Raw genomic sequence first — 23,200 nt, forward strand, 5'->3', positions numbered from 1 at the left:
AGGATCCCCCACAGCACAGCAGAGAAATTCACACCATGCTAAAAACTCAACACTTCAGTGCAAAAGGTTTCCAAGTACCAGCAGTGCAGTAAATCTGAAAAATAGATTTTATTTTTAACCAGTGGTATTGTGACATCTTATCTGGCATAACCAATTACAGCAAAATCCATGGATAGAAACAAAATAGCAGATCTCTGCTTTTGGGTGCAGCATGGTGCCCAGGCAGCTGAGCACAGCACGGCACTGGCAGCAGGGAGTTTGTGCCCCAGTGGCTCCCTCAGAGGACAGACTCCAATGAACCATTCCCACTCACACACACAGACACACGCACACACACAACACCGAGAGTTTTTAAAAATCTTTAGCAATATTTCCGCATGAAATCACACTGTAGCATCTACACAGAAAATGGCTGATAAAAATAATCTTGCTGTAGGTTTACATAGTATATCTACATTTTATTTGAATACCCAGACTGCTGGCCCAGCAGAAAAGGGAGGTTTTTTGTCTTGATTTTGTTGGGCTGTGGAGAGTTTTATCCTAGAGCACAACAGAGCTGCTCTCTTCATCTCAGCCCAGACCTTTATTGAACTTTTGGCCTGAAGAGATTGCTGGGAAGTAGCCTAGGAAGAATCAATGGCTTTGTCATCCATGTCCCATCCCTTTGTGCTGCCTCTTCAAACATGGGGCAAAAACACTACAAAAACACTCTCTGCCCCACAGGTAACAAGAATACAAAATACTGCAAAAGCCTTTCTCCTCACATACACTGATACATTGCCCACACAGGATGCCTGCAACAAATTAAACTCTAAAAATGCCTCCTCCAGAGGCCCTAAAATTGGGCTCCTGAGTTCCCCAGCTACAGATGGAGCACACAAAAATGCTGAGAAACCTCCCTCCTGCCAGTCTCTAACTCTGGGCACTTCACTCATGCAGAGTCCTGGAAAATACAAAATATTTGAACCATGTTTGTATTCAAACATACTCCCTTTCTCATGTTTCCTCGGGCAGAGATCAACCTGCTAAGAAATAGCCAAGAAGCTCTTACGTGAGAGGATAAAAAAACTTCTAGTAAATGTTAGTTTTATGTATATAAATATTTGTATTTATAGATATAGACAGTGAAAGGGTGATTGTGTGTTTATGCATGCTTATTTCTTTGCTTTGGGTTCCAATACTTCTAAAAAAAAATCTTTTCAGGAAATAACTTAAGTTCTGGCACAAGATACTATAGTCATTTCTTTAAAGAATGTTTTTTACACTTGATCTCACAAGAAACCTTTCCACCCAAGCTCTCCTCCTCTGCAGAGAGAAGGTCAGAACAAAGAAAAAGGTGCATGTTGCTCTGTTGTTGGACAGGACATCCTTCCCTCGATGAAGCCTCTAGGGTGGCAGGCATTTCACAAGGAGCTGCAGCACAGGAGGAAGGGTGCTGTGATTTTATGGCACTGCCTGAGGTACTCAGCAAACGTTTCACTGATGACTGAACTGCCCCCAGTGCCATCCCCAAAAAGTAAGGACAAAAATCAAGCAGCTCTACATGCACATACAGCTACAACATGCAAAAACACACCACCTTGTAGGGAACAGAATACACAAACGTGTGGCTAGCAAGGATCTTCCCCAACCTCTGGCTCCTGGGAGATAATGCTGAGAAGCCTCAGAACAAGAGGAGGAGGAAAGTGAAAAAACACAGGAATACCCAATCCAGGGGTTGAAGTTGTTGCCTCAAAATTACTTCCCAATTACATTGAGTTCATGCCTCACTACCTGGGAGCCTTCACTCTCAAGAACAGTGGGTCAGATTTCCACCCCAGACTTCCTTTCCCCTCTCTCCCCATTTATTTAAGGCACAAACATATTTACAGTTTCAAACAACATCTTTTCGTGTTCCAAGAATCAGACACCAGAAGGTCTCTACCCTCTGCTGCACCAGGAAGATCTGGATGTAAATCACACACCTGGCATTGAACAAGGACATCCCTCAACCCCACCTTCAGTCCTGAAGAAAACTGAGGACTCTCTAAGCCTATAAACCAGCTTTCATTCTTTTTGAGGTTACTCAGTTGTAGGAGAATTGATAAATGGCAATGATTGCAACCAAACTGTCACTGTCACCCTCCTCACCTCACCCCAGCAGTGCAGACTGGCAGTGCACTGTAACTCTGGAAGAACTAAGTGCAGTCAGAACAGGTCTCCAGAGGCTTGCCCCAGGCTGTACACAGAATACAAGAGCATGCAGCATGTTTACATAGACTCAGCTTCCTTCCCTCCCCCCTCCCTCCCCAGTTCAACACACACAAAACCCCTCCACTAAGGAGAATATTGTTGTGATGAGGCACTTGAACGATAATTGGAGAGTCCCTATGAAAAGGCCTTCCCTTCACAGTGAAGTGGGACAAACAGAAGAGAGCAGTTTCTCAGGACTCCATCTCCTCTTGGTCGAGCGGGGGTGGCACAAAGCTGATTACTTCATCATAAGTCAGGCCTGGGGGAGAAGTGGGACAGAAACTTAGCAGCAGGACTATGACAGCACTACCAGACACACCTACATGCAAGAAAACCTGCAACAATCTCAAGTGTTCTGACAGCATTTTAAACAAAAAGTATTGTTTAATTAAGCCAAAGAAGAAAAGAATGGTTACACTGCTCTCAGAGACCAATATACACAATAAAAGATACTTCCAGAGCATTGAGGAGATGTGAGTGAGTTTGAAAACAAGGATATGTTTGTGTGCTCCTAGCAGTAATTAGTTACCAGGGACTGTGCTAAATATGCACACAGCATAGTGTAAGGACAGAATCAACAGGATGCCCACATTTTTATCACTTTCTGCTGTGCCTCTAACCATGGCTTAGCTGAACCTCAGCTCATGGGATGGGAAGGAGACTGAGGGGAGACTCAGCAAGGTCTGAGAGAGGCAACTCCCATCTCTGTGAGCAGTGACAGCACCCAAGGGAGCAGCTGGAGCTGGGTCAGGAGGGTTGGGTTGGATCTCAGGGAAAGGTTCTTCCTACAGAGGGTGCTGGGCACAGCCCTGAGGCTGCCAGAGCTCCAGGAGTGTTTGGACACTGCTCTCAGGGATGCACAGGCTGAGATCCTGGACTTGTACAGGACCCCTGTGTAGGGCCAGGAGTTGCACTCCATGATCCCTGCGGGTCCCTTCCAACTCAGGCTATTCCATGATTCTACAACCACAAGAGAAGCTGTCTCTCCTCTGCCCCAGACTCACTTTTCCACTCTTCAATCTCAAGCTCTCTGCTTTCAAAGGACTGGTCATAGGGGTCTGCCACGGGTTCATCGTCGGGGTCGTGGTACTGGGCGAAGTAGGCGTGGGCCAGCGCCTCGGCGGCCGTGATGCGCTTGTCCGTGTCGAGGACCAGCATCTTCTCCAGCAAGTCCACGGCTGCAAGAGCACCAGACACACAGGATCTCCCACATCAGCTGTCTGACTCTACCCTGAAATGTTAAAGCTTCTAAAAGCCCAAAACAGATGAGGAATCTGTAGTTTCTCAGGACCCACCATCATCCAGCATTTTGCTCCTCTTACACCCTTGGCCCACACGTCCTTCATACACATAACCCTGTTCTGCACTACTCCTAGAGCCAGAACAAAGCTTTGGGAGTCTCCAAAGGACAGGACATGCTAGCTCCAGTCTCAGGAAAATTCAATAAACAAGTCTTACCCAGGGGATTGGCACCAATAAACACATTTTCAAAGTTCATTTTCGGCATGTAAGACAAAGACTGGATGTAGTTTCTTGCCTGTGGAAAGAAATGCTCTGTTGAAGTATCAGACAATATCCAGCCAGCAAGATCAAGTACTTTTCAACCATCCTGAAGCACAGGTTATTATAGTCTGTCTCCTTGCTTACTCTGACACCTACTAAGCACATCAGCATTACCCTGTCCCAACTAAGGCACTCAAGACAGTAGAGGAAGAGCTGACATCACTTGTGGCAAAGTAAGATTGGAAAGCAGAGAGGAGCAGGAGGAGCTGAGCCCCTGTGTCCCAGCAAGGCTGGGTGCAGCCTGCTGAGCTTTGCTGAGCTGCACAGCACAGCACACAATGCAAAACCAGCTCCCAGCCAGGCTCTCCCAGTCTCACACATCTGTGGTTGAGCACACACTGTCCAAATCTCACATCTTCCTTTAGTACAGAAGTCTTGCAGGAGAGCAGGTAGTTAATTGCCCACCCCATGCCACATGCAAGCATTTCATTCACAGACTGGTGAACACGGAGTGAAGCCCTGCCCTGCACACCCCCTTCCTCTCTCAGATCTCACCTCGTGGCTGGGCATCCTGTTAATGAGATAGGCAGGGGGCGTTCCCGTCAGACGCATGATCTGCTGAAGCTGGTTAATATCTTAAGTGCCTCGTCAAGGGCTTTGTTAAAAACAGTGCAAAAACCATTTCAAACAGAAAACAGTCGCATACAAAAGCATCTCTGCTGCAAACCACAAGGCAAAAGCCATACAGGCAGGGACCGCTAATTTTTTCAACTACCTGTGAAATGTTCAGCAATTTCACGAGTGAACACTTAAAGCAATGGAGAATCACTGCTCAGTTGGTAACTGCCAGTACAGAAAGTATTTCTGTCCAAGGGAAGTAGCATTACACTCCAACGACGTTGTGTTCACATATCCCAGCAGTTTTAAGCCATCAGAGTAGACGTTTCCTTTGGCTGAGGCTACTCCACAAAACTTTCCCTGAGCTGTGCAGCTATACACAGCTTCAGGAAAATGAACAAAAATGAAAACAGAAACAAAAACTCTACCCTCTGCACTGGTTACCAGCTTTTTTTTTTCTCTTGTTGCATAGAAAGTGCTTAAATTTCTTGTGGTGCAAAGTGAAACTGGCTCACAACTGACACCTGAACAGCTGAGTGCCCTTTGATGTGGGCTGGGTGACAGAAGGCATTAAATGCAAAATTAGCAAGACATTAGCATTGCATAAAACAGAGTTAGCAGGTATCAGTGAACAGGGAAAGTGAGAGTCAGTCAAGTAATGCAGCAGAAAACCAGAATTTGTTATAGTGACACACGCAAAACCATCAAACACTTAAGAGTTTTGCTTTCCCCATACAATGGATAAAGAGTGGAAACAGTATTTTACTGCCTTTTTGTTTTAAACAGAATTGTTTCAGACCTGGATAAGAGCAATTATCATTTTTATTGTGCAATAATGTATAAAAAAAGACCCACTTCAACTTACACACACAAATTAATCTTCAGCTTAATTTAGTCAACCTTCCATCTTATGTCTCTTGCTAATCCCCTGTACTTCAAACACCAGAGTAACCTTAAGGTCAGTTCACAGGGCAACCAAATCAATTCAGGATTATTCAGCTCTAATCTCTCCAAAGTTGGAACATCCCAGGTGTTTTACTTTGGTTTTTACTTTTTACTTTGGTGGGATATTCAGCAAGTTGACCAATTTATCCAATTTGCACTGCACATCCCTTCAGCAGGTGCTATTCAAGGCTAATCTCACACTTGTATTTACAGTCACTGTTACAAGAACATTCAGCTGCAGCCCTACATAATCTTCTCACCACTTTCCACAGCTCTGATCCTCTGCTGCAGCTCACGAACAGCAGTGGCCTCAGTGTGCATTCACCTGCTCCTCCCTAGCTCTGATTTGTTCACTCCTCCTTCAGGAGCAGGTACAATTAAAGGCCATTTCACACTGGGTTTGCTCAAGTTCACAATTCACAATTCCTACAGCACAGCAAGGGGCTGGAAATGGAGCTCACCCTCCCAAAGTGACTGCAGGAAACCTTTTTGGTGCTCCCTTGGTAAAAGGGCCCATACAGCAAAACCCACATGGCACAAGTGAAGAGCAGACTCTGCTGTGTGCCCTGGAACAGCTGCTACAGAAAGGCACCTAAAAGGCATTTTCTGCTACAAAAACAAAGATATGGCAGCAGTGTTTGAGAAATTAATCACACCACAGAAGGGACTGTGTGTGTTTAGAGGATAACACACCTGCTCCTATTTAGAAAGATCCCTGGCTATGCAATCTGGAGAAATAATAACTGAGACAAGCCTCAAGCTCTTAGCTGTGAAAAATACTTCCCCAGTAACACCTGATGGTACAACAGATCACAAAGCATAAACCCACAAACTGAGAGAAAAGTCACGAAGCCGTAAAATGAGACTATGGAAGGATGAAATCATACCATAGGCAGAGGTAAGAGGAATAAAGATCAGATACACAAAGCATAAGAACTTAAAGCCATCCAAGAGCAAAGAATTACAAAGGAAGAAAAATAACAGAAAATAAATCCCAACACATTCTACAGATAAGACTACAGGAGAACAACACACAAACTTGGGACTTCTGAAAGGGCAGATATTACAATCAAAGTGTAAACTCACAGACTCTGAGGAGATTTTCTTCAAAAGCTCAGGCCCTGGGGTTCCAACGAGTCTCAAAATGAGCTTCAACTGATCAATATCTAATGATGGACCATAAAGGAAAATGCTGGGAGAAATCAAAATGAAAAGCGCAACACATCACCCTATTAATGCTGAAAATTAATTCTTGCCAAGGCCTTGACTGAAAAGCTATTTTAGACAAACCATATTCATTCCTCTTGTTACAACTGAGTATAACTGAGCTCTCTCTGTATCAGACAGATTGAACATCTTGTCTACAGACACCCCACATGCATGGAATTGGGCACTGCATCCTGAACTATTTTGGAGCAGAAATCTTTAGCCCCACTGGCAAAGGCTGAACTTCCATGCTCCCTTCACCCTCTCAGGCCCCACACCAAGCTGCAGTTCACAGGATTAGGTTGCATTAGTAACAGCTGAAGTGAAGCAGAAGGCTATGAATGGTAGGCACTCGTATTAAGAGGAAAGTCAAGGATTTTTGTGAACACCTTCCAAGCTCATTCAGCCACTTCTAAAGCTCAGGAGGTCAGGAAACGATTGGACCCTGCAGCATCAGTTCCCCATGGGCACCCCCTGGCCACAGCCAGGGCAGCTGAGCTGCTGAGGCTGGCACAGGTCCTGCCTGGCACCTCCTGGCACCACCAGGGCAGGGGGAACAAGCACCTGCACCTCCCTTCTGCCCTCCAGACGTGCTGCAGCAGCAGGGAGAAACAGAGCAGGGCTCAGGCTTAACACAGGTCTGTGGAGAGCTCTCAGGATGGAGCACTGCAGATGCAAAGAAAGTTTAACCAGGACCAGAGCTCCCAGTCTGAGCTGTCCCCTTTAACAAGGTGACAAAACACACAATTGAGGGGGGGAATCCATCAAAGACACTGGTTCATGTCGAAATCTCAAGACACTAAGATGACACAAAGAATCCTTTTTAAAACCATCAATGCATAACCTCCCTTCTTCCCTGAATTATCCTCCACAGGGATTTCAGACTGTCCATAATGTTTATATTTGCCTTTAAACTTATACCAAAGTAGTTACACAAATCTTTTTAGACAATCTTGTTTTCTGGGATCAATTCCCTCCTGATGGCTGAAGATACAGCTGCAGTTCCTTCCTGGAGTATCTGTTAATTTGACTACTGCAAGAACTTCAAGAACTGCCACCTGTTTAAAAAACCCTAGAAAACAACACAGAGTTCCTGCAATATTGGCAAACTCTGTATGAAGGGAATCACCAATGCTTTGCTAAGACCACCATCTTTTGAGGTAAACTTTGGTCTAAAGTTTTATCTATCAAATTAATTAAGAGCTCTGGAATCAGCACTTGGTCAGAACAGCTGAATTAATTTTTCATTTGTAAAGTTACTTGGCAAACTTCTAGCTACTCAAAACACTCAGAATCTAAGAGTAAACCCAATATGTAGTTGGATTTAGCACAGCTGAATGGCCAACTCTGAAGAGTCAATGCTTAAAATGAGATAGAATATGCACTGCTCTAGGAGAATCAGCAAAGGGCACTCTACTAACCACAAGTGGCTCATGTCAATTGGATTTTCTTCAGAGCTATTTAAAACAGTCCTTACTTCTTGCACTTATTGTGCAAACAGCAGCTGAAGTGCAAATTTTAAGAGTGCTAACATGCCACAGCTCATTTTCAATATTTAAGTTATTTAAAGGCATTGAAAAGGCTGTGCACTGTGTGCCAACAATATTGCTGCCCTGTTTGCTAGTGGAAGATACTTCTCACATAAATAAGAAAAAACAGAGACTATGGAACTGCTTCTGCCTAAAGCCAGCCCTGCCTCTGGTTTTAGGCTGCCATCTATAACCTGCAGCATTCCTCAACTACAGGGCCCAGCACCTCCCAGAGAAATGAGCCACAAGCAATTAAAGACAGGAAAGAGATTTAGTAAATACAAAGCAGAAGAAAAACACCACCACATGTGCATGGGGAAGGAAAGCACAGCATGCAAACCCCAAGTGCCACCTTCAAGGTGCTCCCCAGGACTGAGGAGGGATTCTAAAATTCAGAAAATAACCTGCTAGCACCACCAGCAGCAAATCTCACAAGTTGTAACAGCTTATCCAGGCAAAGCAAAGTTCCAAGTTGTTTTAGCTGCCATCACAAGCAAGAACAAGGTGTATCAGAAGAATATGTAATTTCAGACTGGTTAGTTATCATGGAAGTTTCATAATACTGAATAAAAACAGTAAAAAAACACTCTCCAGAGTTTAAGGGAACACAAAACATACAAAAATGCTAAACTAGTACAAGAAAAAGCTAGATATTCTTATTTTTACTTTATATTATTTTGTGCAAGTCAAATATTCAAACAAAGTCAACTTTCCTGCTTATTTGTATGAACCATTCACATTCAGAGCTGTAGAAGTTTATAATATGTGTTTAAAAGAAACTGATCTTGGCAACAGATAAAACAATACCAACAAGAAAGCCTCAGCTAAGCCTCCCATGCACAGAAAATGTTGAGTTGGAAGGGACCCACAAGGATCAGAGTCCAATGCCTGAAGGACTCTTGATATCCAGCACCTCACTTTTTGCTTTTTGGTCTCTGACTCCTTTCCCACAATCTTGATCCCCTTCTCCAGCTCCTGGCAGAGATTTCACCACCAGTATTAGAAATCCATCTTTCATCCAAATGCTTCTACCCATAGATTACAACAGGAATAATTCAATTACCTTACTTTCAGTTGTAAATTAGAAGTAGTTCAGCAATTCTGCAGAGATAAGCCCAAATTAATCACAGGGTTTTTCCTAAGAGTATCTCAGTTCTTGCTCTAAGTCAATGACAGCTGTGGTTAGAATCTCTGCAGATTCAGAAGTTTAAACTCAACATTCATTTATCAGAGGCACAATCATCACAGACAGCACTGAAGATCCTCATTTCAGAGCCCAACATTTTACTTACCTGACTAAATGAATTTACAGCTTACCTGCACTGAAGGGGTGCATCCCCAGGCTCTACAGAGAAACATGGGAGTTGTAAATGTAAATGACATCCCAGCATTGCTGCCCAATCCTTGCTGAAAGGGACCAACACTTCAACAAGAGAACCATCTCAACAGGGGCATGATCCTCCTGAGAAGCCATTACAAATTCTGTCACTCTAATTTTGGAAATGTAAGGCTACACAGTTGAGAAAATTTACATCTTGAGACCAAGAAGCAACAACTACTTCAAATGTTCAGTTGTCAAACTGGAGCAATTTCCAGCAACACAAAGTTCCCATTGCTTCCAACTGCACAGGGAATTTTCTAGAACTGCAGTGGATTTGGATATATCACATCCTTGGCTATGGACACAAGGCAAACATACCTTGAATTATTCATGTTAATATTAACTCCAGAGTCAGTAAGTCAGCAATTGTACAGTGACACTACAGGAGGAACAAGAGCCTCTGCAAATCTGTGCATACAATGAAATTAAGAGCCCAGAACTACCCAACAGGATCTAAACCTGGAAAACCCCTTCAAGTCTCTCCTAAAGTAATGCACATACAAAGATTTCAAAGAGCCCTCCAAGACAGGAAGAAACTAGAACTGACTTAATTCTGCTTGCTGTCCTTAGATGCCAGCAAACCTGGAGTGAAAGCTGCCAGCCAGGGTCCTTTCCAACCCTTGGGTCAGAGTTCCAAGCACAAACAAGATTCAGAACCAACCCTGCTCCCCTTTTAGTTTTAACCTCATGATGAAAAAGCACAAACACAGAAGCACTGGAAGAATTACAGTACTACAAAGTTGTGTCTAAGACAGGAAAGGATTTGGTCTGTTTTTCTTAAATCTTAATCTCAGAACAGAAAGAGCATTTAATTAAAAAGCATTACTGCCATTTGCAAATGAAATTGAGCATTTAAAGTAAATCATCACAAGCATCTGCTGGGAGACATAAATGCATGAAGTACCTTATTATGATAAAGCAAATAAATTAGTTCCTAGAAGTAAACTTCATTTTGCATTGCAGATATCAGTGGCTCTAATTTACAGCTAAGAACAGAGTTGGAGAAACTCCTTAGACTTGGAAGAATCACCATTTTGTTCAATTCATAAAAACCACAAAATAAATCAAAACCATGAAGCATTTCTTACACATTACAAATCCTATTACAAATATTTTAGTTGCAAGCATCAAGTTCTTTAAAATCTGAAGTGTCACTGTTGCTAGGGTTAAATAATGGCAACAGCTTAAAGGCTTTTGCTTTGTTTGAATGAACAATTCTTGATATCTCAGTCTTTCTTAAAAGAAACCAAAAAAAAATCTGTCCAAACCAACCTACACATGCTGAATCAACAGATAAAAATACACCAGCTTTTGTTTAATTCAGTTTCTGCATCTGACAATAGAAAAATACAGCAGAGATGACTACACAGCACAGTACAACAAATTCAGAGAGAAATGATGAGATGGAGCCAAGCAGAAAAAGAGGAGAGGATAAAGTTAAAGCACCCTGAAAAGAGGTGACACTGAAAGCTGGAATGAAAGCTTCTCCTCAGGAGGGAGTTTGGAACCCAGATGCTTTCTGCAGGTAAATAAACAGCAGCAGGCAGCAATTCCAACACCAGCTTCCTTTTCATCAAGTGCTAACATACTGAAATTAACTGGCACAAATACTAACAAATTAACAAAAGTTATTAAAATGAACAGACTGTGGTTGAAATAATAAACTTTGGTAAAAGGTGGGCAATGTAATTTTCTCTGGCAAATGAAAGCCCAATTTCTAGGCAATGAAAAATCTTGCCAGTAGTAAATTACAGCCCAATCTTGTGTGGCTGAGCAAAAATTTTAAGTGCAACGATTTGCATCGAGTCTCACTTCCAGTTTCCTGGGGAAAATATGACCAAATCTCACAAAGTTGTCTCAAATTTGCCCAAGTGTCCTACCCAGCTCACTTTGATGAGGCAAAAAAAAAAATATTTTGGAAAGATCTTATTCAGGGTTGGATTTTCACATGAGTACAAGCACACTGTGAAAGAAGGTTCACAGTCAAGCATGGAAATGGAACCTAAACATTTCAGAGCAATTTTAATGAGAACCTTGGCACTAAAGAATCTGCACCCACTGCTTTCACAGCCAGGATACCTCCAGGAGAAAAGAAGAGAGGGCAGAAGGGAATCACATCTGCAAGAAACCTGAAGCACCAGAGGATTCTTGGCAGACATCCATGCAAGTATTAGCTAGAAACTCACCTAATCAATTTAAATAAACTTAAAGGAAAGTAACTGAAACAAAGAGTATATAAATCTAATGATGACAATAGACAATAAAGAGGAACAGATGTGCAGCAAAATCAAGAACTCACCTCTTTGTACTGTGAGTAAAAGAAGCCATTAATTTAAAAACAAACAAACAGAAGTCCATAATTAAACCCAGAACTTATTTTCTTGTCAATTATGTGAAAATGAAGATCTAATTTCAATTTCAAAAAAGAAATTACTTCTAAAGGATACGGTCTGTGCCAGGGAACAATGTTCTTCCAGTCAACAGCTCAGCCATAATGCATCCCACTGACCAAATATCAACTGAACAAAATAAAACAGAAAACAAAAGATGAGGCATAAAAATACAGCCTGAGCAGAACCATCCCATCCAACCAGAGCCAACAACTCTGTCCTGAGACAGTCTCATGGCACTTTTTGCCATTTCTTGTGTCCTGAGACAGTCTCATGGCACTTTTTGCCATTTCTTGTGTCCTGAGACAGTCTCATGGCACTTTTTGCCATTTCTTGTGTCCTGAGACAGTCTCATGGCACTGTTTGCCATTTCTTGTGTCCTGAGACAGTCTCATGGCACTTTTTGTCATTTCTTCACACTACAGCTCCAGACACTCTCCTCAACCAGACACATCCCAGTCACTTATTTTAAAACCACTCTGCCAGGAAAAGCAAGGGATAAGTGCTGACAATATTTTGCTGATTGCAATTTCAAAGGTTCACATTCCTGGTAAATGCTATCACAATGATTCTTCACCTCCATCTGACAGAAAGTGGTTCAAGTACCAACTCCAAAACATCATTACCAAGAGTGCCAACTTATGCAATCAAAGGGGGATGCACGTGCAGGGACACCCTCTTTTCTTCCCCCCTCACAATTCAGAAACTTGGCAGACCAGAGAACTCCTGTGCTGGGCAAAGGCATTACCTGTCTGGTTGTAGTGCATCCAGTTCAGCATGATCTCAGGGGCCCTGTACCACCGCGTGGCCACGTACCCGGTCATCTCATCGTCCGTGTGCCGGGCCAGCCCGAAATCCAGGATCTGCAAACACAGACACGGCCACTGAGGGCAACAACAGCCAACAACAGCCAGCACAAACTACAGGCAAGCACTGGCTGGGGACAGCACAGCTGGGAGAGCTGCAAAACACATTATGAAAGCAAATTTCACAAGCTGTGAGGAGACACCAGGCTAGAACAGCGTAGGACTCGACAATCAGAATTCTGGCTGGGTACCTTGTCTCCAAAACAAGTAAACACAAACTAAAGCTGTTAACTCTGCACTTTCATGATGATTCACTAAAAACACAGGGCCACATACAAAAACCACATCCTTACAACTCTACAGCTGGGAAGCTGTATTACTTTTATTACTTTTATTAATATTATTACTTTTCTATGAAAGTATTTTCAGAAGGAATTGTTTTGACTTGAGTTGCAAGGGACATTCACATGGCACTCAAATCTCAAACAAATCAGATTTTTTAATTGCATTACCTTTAGCTCACAGTCTTCATTAACAGCTAGGTTACTGGGTTTTAAATCCTAAAAAATGAAACATCAGCATTAACAGTGGAGTATGTGTTGTTTCACGAGTCTGAAGTAGGTAAAATTGTAAACAGAGATAAAAATACAGATTCTAACTGAGTGCAAATACTAACTTTGGATAAATTATTTTATCAGAGTCAGAAATCTCTTCTGTGGTTCTCAGAGGTGTCACATATAACCAAAAATGCAGAAAGGCAACACTGGTGCTGCATATTTGTATTTAAGATAAAAGCTAATTCACAAAGGAAAATTATGGATCTTGACAACCACCTTCCCTATTCAGTCTTTTTACTACTTAACCAAAAAAATTTATTTTCTCTGGTTTCTCTTGGGGCTGAGATTGTAAAATTGTAAAAATCCATGCTTCATTTTTTAAAGCTATTGTTTCACTACAGGAAACAATCTTAGAATGAATACTCACCCTGTGTATTATGTCAGCTGAATGGATGTACTGTAAAAGAAGATGACAAAATTTATGTAACAGTCCAAGCAGCCACCTCCTCATCTCTTCCCTGGAAAACACTGCCCTAGCCCAGCCCACACCATTCAGATGCTCCAGTCTGTCTGTGCCTGTGGGTTTCACCAGGTGGGTGTTCCACTTTGCCTCTCCTTAGGAACACCCAGGAGTGCTGCCACACCAGTGAACAACACAAGTAAACAAAACTGAAGAGATGGAAAATTCATTGCCAAAGCAGACCAGAGGGCATCACAGTTCATCATTTTCTAGATTCTGCCCATTGGAACACATAAAAATGATAGGAAACCTTACTGATGCAGAGCTCCAGAGAGGCAGAAGTGAAAGAACAATAATAAAACATTATTCTACAATACTTTAGGGAAGTTATAGAAGCCCTATGCACACAGCTGAATCTCTGAGGGTGTAACATTCACCAGGAACTTCCACCCTCCATGGTGAGCTGTCCCATCCAGGGAACACGGGGACACTCACCTTCAGGCCCCGAAGGATCTGGTAAATGAGAAACTGCACGTGGTCATCAGTGAGCTTCTGGCATTTCACAATGTTGTTCAGGTCTGCTCCCATGAGATGTGTCACCAAGTACCTGTGAACAAAAGCAAGCACGTGGACTGTGAAGCAATCTCTTGAATAGGATTAGGATAAAAACTCCCTATAAAGCTCCAGTAGCAGAGCTGACTGTCCCAAAGCACGTTGCTCAATGAAACACAGATCGTGACACTTGAAATAATGTAGCAAATTAATACAGTGATTCCAACAGCACTGGGTAGTAACCACAGCAAGTGAACGATTCTGACAGATCCAATAGCTTAGGATATACTGGAACTTTGTGCTGGAATTTGGGATTATTTGTGAGTGATGGCAGACAAATTAAAGAGACAAATATTTCTGTCATAACCTGGGAGGTGTAAGGAGATACAAAAGACATTTTGTTGCAATCTTCAGAGAAGTTACCTACACATCATTGAATTCTTCTAGTGATTTGGCAGGGGTGAACACATCCAACAAGCCAATCACCTAAAAAAGAAAATAGTGAAAAGCTGTGAAATATATTTATAGCACATTACGATACAGTTACTAAGATCCTTTGTGGCACTGAAGTATTTATTCCAGTAGATGTTTCATTTCCATCTGTTCAGTGTTGTGCTTCATGCAAGCCAACAAAGCCTCCTGGAACTTGCAAACCTGATGCAGACACACGTGAGAGCTCTGCAGCTCCATTCACTCCCTCAAATAAATCACCATGAACCAGATACTCTGATACCTTGGACTACTGCAAGCTTTGCAGTGAGCATGAGGGAAAAAACCTCATGCACCAAGCACAGAGCAATGCTGGTGGCTGCTCTGTGCAGCTGGGGCTGTCCCTGCACTCACATTTTCGTGCTTCATGTGCTTGAGCAGCCGCAGCTCCCGGTAGGTTCTCTTGGCGTGGATGATGGACTGGAAGGGCCGCGACAGCTTCTTCACCGCCACCCGCAAACCTGTCTTGGTGTCAAAGGCAGAGCTGCAACACAGAGCAGGCAAATCACCCAATTACCTCTTTGGGAATGCCTTCAAAGCCACACTTATTCCAGCAACACCATTTCTCCAATGAAAGCCATTTCTCGGTATCCTGGTCCATAACCTGCACGCCACCCAAAATCCTCACAATTTTACACAACTCTTGGTTTCTGCAGAAAATGTTTAAAAGATGAGTCTTGTCCACACAGTAAAGGGAAATCTTGTAGAAAGAAAGAGAAATGTTTATGACTTTGCTGTCTGAAGTGCTCTTAAACATAACCATGCACTAAAACCCTGGAGAGAAGAGCACTTGTAAATACTATCACTATTCCTAAACATACTTTCAAACACCACACTTGATCACAAAATGCTATGCTCAAAATACTATTTTCATGGTTTAAATCCATACAAAAATCCAGAACTTGTGCCTAATAAAATCAGTTATGATTGTTGTTAATCATAACTGAAGCTGAAATTAAATTTCTTTGGTAAATCCCATCCAGTCACCAAGTTCTGTTATACAAAAGTGCCTGGGAATGAAAGATGAGCAGCTGTACATTACCAAAACTTGTCCCTTTAGCAGAAACCTTGCACATGCAAATAGTATTGACTTATATAGGACTTATTAAATCCTAGTCAGTAACTATATATATATACACACATATATAGAGAGGGTACAGTAAAATTATATTTTAAATAATTTCTTATGCAACTTATAAAGCTCTGGTCTGTCCAAAAGGAAGGAGGAGAAGAGAGAGAGGATATGAAATCAACACTTGACTCAAGGCAATGAATATGGGGAAAGCATGGAATGGAAAGAGTCCTACAAGGACAATACTGGTTGGTTTTCCTGTTGTATTTATGATTCAGGTGAACTCCTGATTCCATTTAAAAGTGAGTATGCACTAGTTCTTGACAAACATCAAGCAAAAAGGAATGCTACATATTTATAAAGTGTTAAATATAAAGCTTAACTAACAAAGCTCAAAACCAATCACAAGAGCAGTCCTGGAATAAACCCACAATTGCATATGCAAACCACAACGCCCACCCCACCACAGGAGCCATTTGAAATAAAGGCAGCTTTTAAAGCAGCCACCAAGAATGAACCTGCAAAAAGACTCCTTATCTCAAATTTGCCCAGGTTCTGAGGAATTTGCTAAGTGCAACAGAAAACACAACAGCAGCAGCCTCCCGTGAGCAGTGCCCCTTCCCCCAGGCCCTGGCAGGGAATGGAAAATCCCTCTGTGCTCAGTGGAAGAAGAGCATCTCCCTTTCTATAAAGGGCATGCACAGAGTGGAAAGACCTCTCTGGAAAACACAGGGAGGACACCAGGTCACAGCAGCAGCAACCTGCCAGAGCTGAACTGCTCCAGCTTCTCACACTGGCTCAAAAACACCCTTAGCAACTACTTCCAGTGCAAGTTATCCTTTACACCCCAGCCAGGCACACAAAAGAAGCCATCAAGCATTCATTTTTTAATGTTGATTTCAAATTCTCAAGTTTTCACACATCACTAGGGGAAAAAAAAAATCAATATTTAAGCAGCAACACTTCATGAAATTTAGAATTCAATTTTTTTTCAGCCTCGGGTAAAAATCACCATCTTGCAATACACAAATATCTCGAGTTCAGCCTGGAAATACGTGCCAGCATTTTACTGATACATAAGGTGTTTTCTAGGACTTAGAGCAAAAATAAGAGTAGTCATCATCATTCAGCACATGCTGCTGTAAATTAGTCATGGCTCTTCACCAGTTTCCAAACATTTCAGGTACAAAATGCAGCAAATACCCAGTAACACTTTCATCCTGCAAAGAAGGTGATCCCCTGCATCTCAAACCTCCACAGCTCCAGAGACAAATTTCTCTTTTGGTTTGCAAGATTTTGAGATTTCAGTGCCACCAGTCATAAAATAAGGTATTTCAGGATTCAGATGAAATTCAATTTCACTTTTTGTTTTTAAATTACATTTTTTGGGGTCATTTCATTGTCACTGAACAATCTCCAAGGGAACTGCAGCCAGCAGTACTGGTTAAACAGCACAATGCACAAGCTCAGGAAAGAAAATTCTGTGTAATTGAACATTCACAATCTAAACTTAAAGTCAGAACACAAAGTCTGGTCATATTTGAGGCCTACAGACTATTTCCCCACAGACAAATCACGCTGAGTAATTTTCTGCCAATACAGATAAGTGGCTGATGGTTCCTGCAGAGCTGCACAACAGCTGTCAGCTGGAGAACAGTTTAAAGAACACTAAGCTGCCTTTCATCACAGACTCTAAAACAGCTGCATTACATTGATCACATTGCAGCTAAAGAAGCCCAATTAGGAAAAAATGACATGATCCACAGTTTTAAATCCCTTTCAAAACAAGATCAGCACAAATTTAGAATTTATCACACTTTTTTTTAACCTCTTACATAGCACTGTGCTATGGCACATGAACTGCATCCACCTCACCCCAAGTGAGCTAAAATTACAATTCTGATCTAACCTGAATTGAATCCAGAGCACAGGAGGTAGAAGAAAACAATTACTTTAGAGAACCAAGTAACAAGGTTATTTATGAGCACAATTTATTGAAATGTTAAATAATCAGAATGTTAATTTTTGTGCAAAGGCTATTTTGCTAAATGTAAGCTGCTCATTGCTAGTGCCTCTGCAAATACCCAAGCTAACTGAATCTCCTTATTTATGCACTCCTAATCAGACAGAAAAACACAGTTAGCACCTGGCAGTTTGTTACTGACTGCAGTCACTTCTGTACCTGCACTTCAGTCACCACCCTCCCAACACACTCTAAAAGTTGCAAATATCATTCCCCTGTGCTAGAATAGCTCCTGCTTCTAAGAAAGCTGCAATCAAAATCTCCCTGTAGGACACGTGCTCTCCATAATTTCCCTGAATATCCCAAGTTCCCCTTCAGTCCAACCCCCTTGCCAGCCCTTTCAGAGCTCTGCTCACAGCTTTTCTGTGCCTGCCCTTCTCCTACTCAGCTCCCCTCTCCCCACACATCCTCTGCCAATCCTTCCTGTGTGCCTGCTCCATCCCACTCACTTGTGCAGTTCTGTTCCTATTGCTCCTCACAGATCCACCACACCTTGCAGGAGGAGCAGGCACCCGGCCCTCCAAGCACACACAGGATTTGGAGGCACTCGCCCGCTTTGATGAGGGATTAGGAAAAGAATCCACAGAGGAACTGTTTCTACAAATGTGCTATTTAGGGTTGTTTCGTTTCCTCTAGACCCTAATGTCCTAAAATTTCTTAAATCTATAACGTTTCTCTAAATTCTCAGTATCCAAGAAATTCAGACTCAGTGTCAGTACAACTGTGGGTTGAAATGGGAAGAAATCACAGGTTTTGGAGGGCTGTATCACTTGACAGTCTATTTAAAAACAGCTAAAAAAAAATCTTATGCAAGATTTTGAGGAAGAGTAAGTCTTGGCCATTCAATCCTTTCCAAATTAATTAAGGCAATACAGATACCTTGCAAAGCAGTTAAACCAAGCCCTTTATTTTACAATGGCATCAATACAACAAAGAACAGCTGCAAAAACATAAAATATACCGAATGTGCTTCACAGCCTTTTAGAAATTGATGGGAAATTTGTGAAAACACCAATTTGCTTAGCTCAGAGCTGATGCCAGGAGTCGAGACTTCCCTCCAGCACAGGCAAGAAATGAAGCAATCCTCCAAGTGAGGTGTGAGTCACCAATCAATCCCATCTCTGCTCAGCAACTTCCCACTGCAAGATGCTGTATTGTCTGGGCCCCTCTCCTTACGTGAAACATTACAAAATGGATATGTCAAGAACCCTTTTTTCAATGCAGGCCTGGTTACAAAAGCGTGCAAGAGACTGTTGTATAAATACACAAAATGCTGCAAGAATGAATGAAACAGCATTTCATACAACAGATGCCATGGCAATTGTTATGTGACTTGGGGAGAATCAATCTGAGGATATGTGTAGATTTTTCTCAAAGTTTTGGAACTGAATCCCTATTTGTATCCCCAACACTTTGCAGTTTTTAAAAAAATGGATCCTGAAAAATACCTGAGCTGCCCATTTGAACTTAATTCCTCCAGCACTGCACATCAGCCTTCAGAAAACTGCAATGTTTGCTCTCATTTCAGGCAGTGGCTCAGGCTGCCTGCAGAAAATGCCTCTCCCTCCATCCACGGGCTCCCAGTAGTTCAGGTTTGTGCATGAGGAGCTCCAAGCCATGCTCACAGCACATTCAAAGCAGCCTACAACAGCTCCCTGGTCTAAGTGACTCATCTGGCTCCTTAATGCTTTCTTTTTTATTCGTTTTCCCCTCCACTTTCTGGAGACTCCTCATTTTCAAATGCCTCATTTTGACAACTTAACAGAGAATTTGATTGCATTTGAATACAATAATGCAGTGAACATACATGAAACTATATTTTCCATTTTAAGGGTTGTTAAAACAACCCAACAGGGATGCACCAAATTCCAAATGAAACTTTTTATTGGACAGAAAAAAAAATCTCTGAAGGGACAAAGCAGAACAAGTCCTTGCAGGAATACCATAAATAATATGCATCACCACTTGTAGCTTAATAAACGCCCATAAATATGCAAAATTTTTTGTTGTTTTCTTGAATTTTTCAATTCTGACATACTTTCCATATCACAACATCTTTTCTGAAAACTATTTTTAGAAGAACATACAGGAAGCCATTAACATGGACTGTAAAAAGACTCTGCCACATGTCTGAAATTGCTTCCAATACAAAACTGTTTCACTTGGTCTGAACAGAGTTGCACAATCTTTGAAAGTTTTGACACAGCAAAACAGGAAATTCATGATGCAAACTCTTTAGTTACTGGTTGAAAATAAACTTTGCAAGTATTACATGTACAGTAGAGATTGTAGGGAGGGGAAGAGAAAATGGGAGTGGGGTATATGATGTAGGATCAACCTTAAACTACAAAGGACACAGCACCAAGCAAATTAATTTCCCATTACATTTCAGGAGTTGCATAACTCTGTGACACTTACAGGGGTATTTATCAGCTGTGTCAACAAGGTCCTTCTTTCACCAAAAGAAACCTGTCTATTCCCTCCCAATCAAAATCATTCTATAATTATACTTAAAAAAAAACAACAACCAAACCAAAAACACCCCTCAGCAAGCATACTGGTTATTCTTGCTACAAAATTGACCAGCCTAATTTACTTTTATGAAATGCAAGCCTCTGCACAATCACAGCACTTTAAAAAATGCAAGTTATTTAAGATCAACTTGCCAACAATTTTATAACAGGTTAAGAACAGCTGAGCATTTCATTAAAACTGTAGCACGTGCAAAGGAACTTATTTTCTTTTCTAGCAAAACGCAGCATGTGTCCCCCTCCTTATAATAAAATTGATACCCATAATGTAAATTTGCATACTACATTAATAAAAACATATGCGTGCCTGCTCGAACACAGCAGCAAAGCAGCTTTGTAATTATGCCCCCATAGTTCAAAATTCCGCTCACACTTTGACAGAACCAAAGAACACAGAATAAAACCCAGAATGCTCATGTGGAAGACGTTTCTTTATCAAAGGAGGCAGTAATCTGTGAACATTTAACTAAATGACTGCTAAAGTCTAGAGTCAAACTGATTCAAACACTACCTTGTCTTTGAGCTTAAGCAAAGTATGCAGCTCCATTTGTGTTTAATGATCCACCGCAGCTCAGCAGAGAAGCTACAAATTAAGGACGCATTGTATCTCACACATGCAGCCTGGTTTGCTCCTATGGGGTGAGCATTAAAAACTAAACTCTCCCAGCTCCCTGTATTCCTGCATGTCTCACAGCAGGACTTTACTCTCCCAGGGAGCACATTCTGCAGTATGTGTTGTGTATTGCAGTAATTCCATAGCAATAAAACGAGTCCTCCTGTGTTCATCTATTATTGCCAAGAAAATATTGGTGCTTGTAAATCCACTATAATAAGTGAGGAATAAAAAAAACAGCCCTCCCAGCATCGTCTCTATTTCTTGCCTATCAACAAATTCCGGATGAAAATACAATTGCCTCAAATATAATCTATCCTTCAGGTCCAGAAAGAAACTGGGACGAGAGCTGCCAAGCCTCAGCTCTGCAAAGCCGGCTATGGGGGGGCTCCATCCCTCTGCACTTCCCACCTACCAACTGCAAGGAACCTCACTGAAATATGTCCATATGAGCTCATTCGGGGCGGGCCGGGGGGGGCCGGCAACGACACATTATTATCTTCCCCTGCAAAAATGTTTCGGAGCCACCTGCCATGTGGTGCAATCCCCGACGCATTCCAAAGACGAGACTGCGGCTTCCCGGCAGCACCGCGCGTAAAGCCGGGCAGGAAAAATGTCTCTTGCAGGAGGCTGGTGGAGAGCTGGGAACGGGAATCTCTGGAGGACAGGAGCCCCCGGGGGACAGGGGAGCCCCGCTCGCCGCGGTGCCCACCCCGCCCGGAGCCCGCCGCGGGTCCCTGCAGGGCACCGGGGGCCGCGGGGCGGGGCAGCGACCTAAGGCGACCTCCCCCGCACTGCCCCGTCCCCTCCCAGCACTCACCAGACGGAGCCGTAGGCCCCGGAGCCGACCGGGGAGAGGTTCTGGTAGCGCTCGGGCACCTCCCACACCGTCTTGTTCAGCTCCTGCCGGTAGAACTTGGGCCGCTCCTGAGACATCTCGGTTGCGGAGCCCGCCCCGCCCGGCCCGGCGGGAGGGGGAGGCTCTGCCTGCGGCTGCAACAGCACCGCCGCCGCCACTACCTCCTTCTCCTCCTGCAGCGGCAGCAGCGACTTCTTCCTTCCTTCCTTCTTTCGCTCCCTCCCCCGAGCGCTCCCGGGCGGGGGCAGCCCCGCAGCAGCGACGCCCCCGCTGCCGCCGCCGGCCCCGCACGCCCCGCCCCGCGCGGCCGCTGCCCCCCTCTCACAGGCACGGGGGGCGAGGCCGAGCGCTCCCGTGTCACCGCCTTCCCCCGCCGCTCTCCCTCCCCGAGCTGTGCCACGAGGGGCGGGATGGCCCCGTCAGGCGCGGCCGGCGGTCGTGCGGCCAGCGGCGATCGAGGCGGGGGCGCCGGCGTGCGGGGCGGGGACGCGCTCCCGCCGCAGGTGGGACGGCGCAGGCGACACCGCAGCCGCCGCCTCCGCCGCTCACGCCCCGCCCCGAGCGGCACAGCCCGGGCGGCGCAGCCGGAGCTCCGACCCCGTACACCCCGCAACAGCCCCGGCAGCCGCGGGCACCGGCCCCGCTGTCCCCGCACAAAGCGCGGAGCCGCTCCCCGCGGGCGGCACAGCCCGGGGCTCCTCGGGGCCGCGCTCGCGAGAGCTCCGGGCCCAGGGCACAGATGCCCCAATATGGAGCCCGCGCGGCCGCGTCTCGCGAGAGCGGCGCTGAGGGCGGCGGGGGCGGGCTCTGTCCCGCCTTCCCCTCGGCGAGCGCCTCGCTTCTCCTTGAGCTGCTCTGAAAGTAAAAAGTAAAGGAAAAGAGATAAGAAAGCTTAGCTAGGGCAGCACAGGGTGAGTAGCGGCGTGCCAGGGTGTATCTTAGCCCTAATGCACCTGAAGCCTTGCGAGCTGGTGTGAATTGTTCCTGTAAACTTCCCAAAGATGTTTTGTTCCTTGCAGGGATGTCAGGTCAGGCGTGTTGGGAGAGCTAAGCTCGCACTGCACAGATTTCCCAGTGTCCTGATCGTTCTCTGTGTTTTTTGAGAATAAGCTGCTTCTCAATACTTCTCACAAGGCCTTGCATTATCAAAGATACGGATGTGTTAGCTTTTAAGTGCATGCATAAGCCTCAAGTCATTAAGTGCAGCAGGTTAAGCTATTTTGGGATGGAACCCATGGGGTCTTCACCAGGTAGTAAGTACAGAATATCACAGAAAATAATTAATGTTAGGGATTTGTGTTCACTTAGCTTTGCATCTCAAGCTTTAGAAACTTAATTTGTTATTAATACAGATGCAAGATAGACACATTCTGAATGGGTTGTGGAAGCTTGCTTTTGAAGCATTTGGCTTCCCATATCAAAACCCTTGTGTTT

The 23,200-nt window shown here is 43.7% G+C and overlaps 1 protein-coding gene across 3 annotated transcripts; it reads right to left on the reverse strand.

Moving 5' to 3' along the window:
* Positions 1–89: 89 nt before the first annotated feature.
* Positions 90–22,490, reverse strand: MAPK14 (mitogen-activated protein kinase 14). 3 transcript variants are annotated; one of them, XM_054648995.2, is made up of 12 exons: positions 21,728–22,485; positions 15,023–15,152; positions 14,607–14,665; positions 14,123–14,234; positions 13,595–13,624; positions 13,123–13,170; positions 12,553–12,667; positions 11,862–11,933; positions 4,291–4,370; positions 3,691–3,769; positions 3,237–3,410; positions 90–2,491 (listed from the first exon to the last, which is right to left on the reverse strand). In XM_054648995.2, exons 1-12 carry the CDS (start codon positions 21,841–21,843, stop codon positions 2,424–2,426), a joined length of 1,083 nt encoding a protein of 360 aa, XP_054504970.1. In that variant the 5' UTR covers positions 21,844–22,485; the 3' UTR covers positions 90–2,423. The 3 variants fall into 3 exon arrangements, with proteins under 3 accessions (XP_054504970.1, XP_054504969.1, XP_054504971.1); XM_054648994.2 differs by lacking the exon at positions 4,291–4,370 and adding an exon at positions 6,385–6,464; XM_054648996.2 differs by lacking the exons at positions 90–2,491; positions 3,237–3,410; positions 3,691–3,769 and adding an exon at positions 6,385–6,464 and having other exon boundaries at positions 4,349–4,390; positions 21,728–22,490.
* Between the last annotated feature and the right edge of the window lie 710 nt (positions 22,491–23,200).

Source organism: Agelaius phoeniceus, chromosome 25 (assembly GCF_051311805.1).
Source record: "Agelaius phoeniceus isolate bAgePho1 chromosome 25, bAgePho1.hap1, whole genome shotgun sequence".
NCBI lineage: Eukaryota > Metazoa > Chordata > Aves > Passeriformes > Icteridae > Agelaius > Agelaius phoeniceus.

Coding starts and splice junctions, on each gene's coding strand:
- MAPK14 (XM_054648995.2), bottom strand. CDS start 21,843: ATGTCTCAGGAGCGGCCCAAGTTCTACCGGCAGGAGCTGAACAAGACG. Junction 14,235..14,606: donor CTAGAAGAATTCAATGATGT/GTAGGTAACTTC, acceptor TTTTGTTCACAG/GTACTTGGTGACACATCTCA. Junction 2,492..3,236: donor TGAGATTGAAGAGTGGAAAA/GTGAGTCTGGGG, acceptor CTTCTCCCCCAG/GCCTGACTTATGATGAAGTA.